The sequence below is a fragment of the Nicotiana sylvestris genome, chromosome 1 (genome assembly GCF_000393655.2).
Source record: "Nicotiana sylvestris chromosome 1, ASM39365v2, whole genome shotgun sequence".
In the NCBI taxonomy this organism is placed as follows: domain Eukaryota; kingdom Viridiplantae; phylum Streptophyta; class Magnoliopsida; order Solanales; family Solanaceae; genus Nicotiana; species Nicotiana sylvestris.
This window is the reverse complement of record NC_091057.1, coordinates 33829569-33831559: the sequence shown is the minus strand read 5'-3', so window position 1 is coordinate 33831559 and position 1991 is coordinate 33829569. Positions and strand designations below refer to the sequence as shown.

The 1991-nt window shown below is 43.4% G+C and overlaps 1 protein-coding gene across 1 annotated transcript; it reads right to left on the bottom strand.

Annotated features, from left to right (window-relative positions):
* Positions 1-202: 202 nt before the first annotated feature.
* On the bottom strand, positions 203-1598 carry LOC138868493 (uncharacterized). The gene is made up of 4 exons (XM_070146050.1): positions 1293-1598; positions 1188-1250; positions 963-1032; positions 203-762 (listed from the first exon to the last, which is right to left on the bottom strand). Exons 1-4 carry the CDS (start codon positions 1596-1598, stop codon positions 203-205), a joined length of 999 nt encoding a protein of 332 aa, XP_070002151.1.
* Positions 1599-1991: the final 393 nt, after the last annotated feature.

The following is a 1991-nucleotide window of genomic DNA, read 5'->3' as shown; positions in this document are numbered from 1 at the left end:
TCAACATTTGCCCATTCACTGTGAACTTATCCGTCCCATCTTCTAATTCAATCTCAACAGCTCCACTTGAGAACATTTACACCACTTTGAAGGGTCTTGACCATCGGGACTTCAACTTACTCGGAAACAATCTCAATCTTGAGTTGTATAACAACACTAGCTCTCCAGATTTGAGGTTTCGGTCCACGATGTGCTTATCATGCTATAGTTTCATCCTTTCTTTGTATAATCTAGCACTCTCGAATGCCTGGAACCTGAATTCCTCTAGCTCATATAGCCTAGTGACTCTGTTGGTGCCTGCTGTCTCCATGTCCAAGTTCAACTGCCGCAATGCCCAAAGTGTTTTATGCTCGAGCTCTACCGTAAGGAGGCATGCCTTTCCAAACACAAACTTGTACGGTGACATACCAATTGGAGTTTTGAAGGCTGTGCGGTACGCCCACAATGCATCATCCAGCTTCTTCGCCCAATCGGTCCTTGTTGCATTCACTATTTTTGTAAGGACACTTTTAATTTCCCTATTGGACACTTCAACTTGGCCGCTCGACTGTGAGTGGTACGGGGTGGTCACTTTATGATGAACTCCATACTTTTCCAATAGTCGTGCAAACACTCTATTGTAGAAATGGGTTCCGCCATCACTAATTATAGCTCTCGGGGTGCTAAAACGTGTGAAGATGTTCTTATTTAGAAAGCATGTTACCCCTTTTGCATCATTGGTTGGGAGAGCCACTGCTTCGACCCACTTGGAGACATAGTCAACTGCTACCAATATGTACTTGTTACCATATGAGCTAACAAATGGCCCCATGAAGTCGATCCCCATATGTCAAAAACCTCCACCTCTTGAATTGTGGTCATTGGCATCTCGTGTCGGTGAGATATGTTGCCTGTCCTTTGGCATTCATCGCAACTTTTGACCCAAATGTGGGCATCCTTGAACAGAGTTGGCCAATACAGACCTGACTCCAACACCTTAGCTGATGTCCGAATTTTTCCAAAGTGTCCACCATATGGTGAAGCTTGGCAAGCCTGCAAAACAGAATGTTGATCTTTCTTGGGGATACACCTCCGGATCATGTTATCTACATATATTTTAAATCGTAGAGGTTCATCCCAATAATAAGACCGACAATCATGGAAGAACTTTTTCTTTTGAATTGAGAAGAGTTCATAAGGTACAATACCACTTGCAAATAATTAGCAATATCAGCATACCACAGTGCCTCCTCCATTGTCATTGCTAGTAACTGTTCATCCGGGAATGTCTCTGTTATATCCTCAACCTATACCTTCTTTTCAGCTCCTTCCAACCTTGAGAGGTGGTCAGCTACTTGGTTCTCTATCCCTTTTCTGTCACGGATCTCCAGATCGAATTCTTGTAGCAAAAGAACCCAGCAAATCAAACGTGGCTTTGACTCCTTTTCTATTAGGTACCTAATTTCTGCATGGTCAGTGCAAACAATAACTTTTGAGCCAATCAAGTATGACCTGAATTTGTCAAATGCAAAAACGACAGCCAACATCTCATTTTCCGTCACAGTGTAATTGAGTTGTGCACCGCTTAGCGTTCTCCTTGCATAGTAAATCGGGTGCATCAGTTTATCCTTTCGTTGCCCCAAGACTACTACTATAGCATAGTCACTTGCGTCGCACATGAGCTCGAACGGTTGTTCCTAGTTGGGTGCAACAATGATGGGTGCAGTCACCAATCTCTTCTTCAGCTCCTCAAATGCCAACCTGCAATCATTAGAAAACACAAAGGGCTGATCCTTTTCAAGGAGTTTGCATAAAAGGTTAGAAATCTTTTATGAATTGTCTATAGAACCCGACGTGCCCAAGGAAACTTCTCACTGCCTTGACTGAAGTAGGCGGTGACAACTTCTCAATCACGTCAACCTTAGAATGGTCAACCTCGATTCCCTTACTGGACACTCGGTGCCCCAAGACTATCCCTTCTTGTACCATAAAATGGCACTTTTCCCAATTCA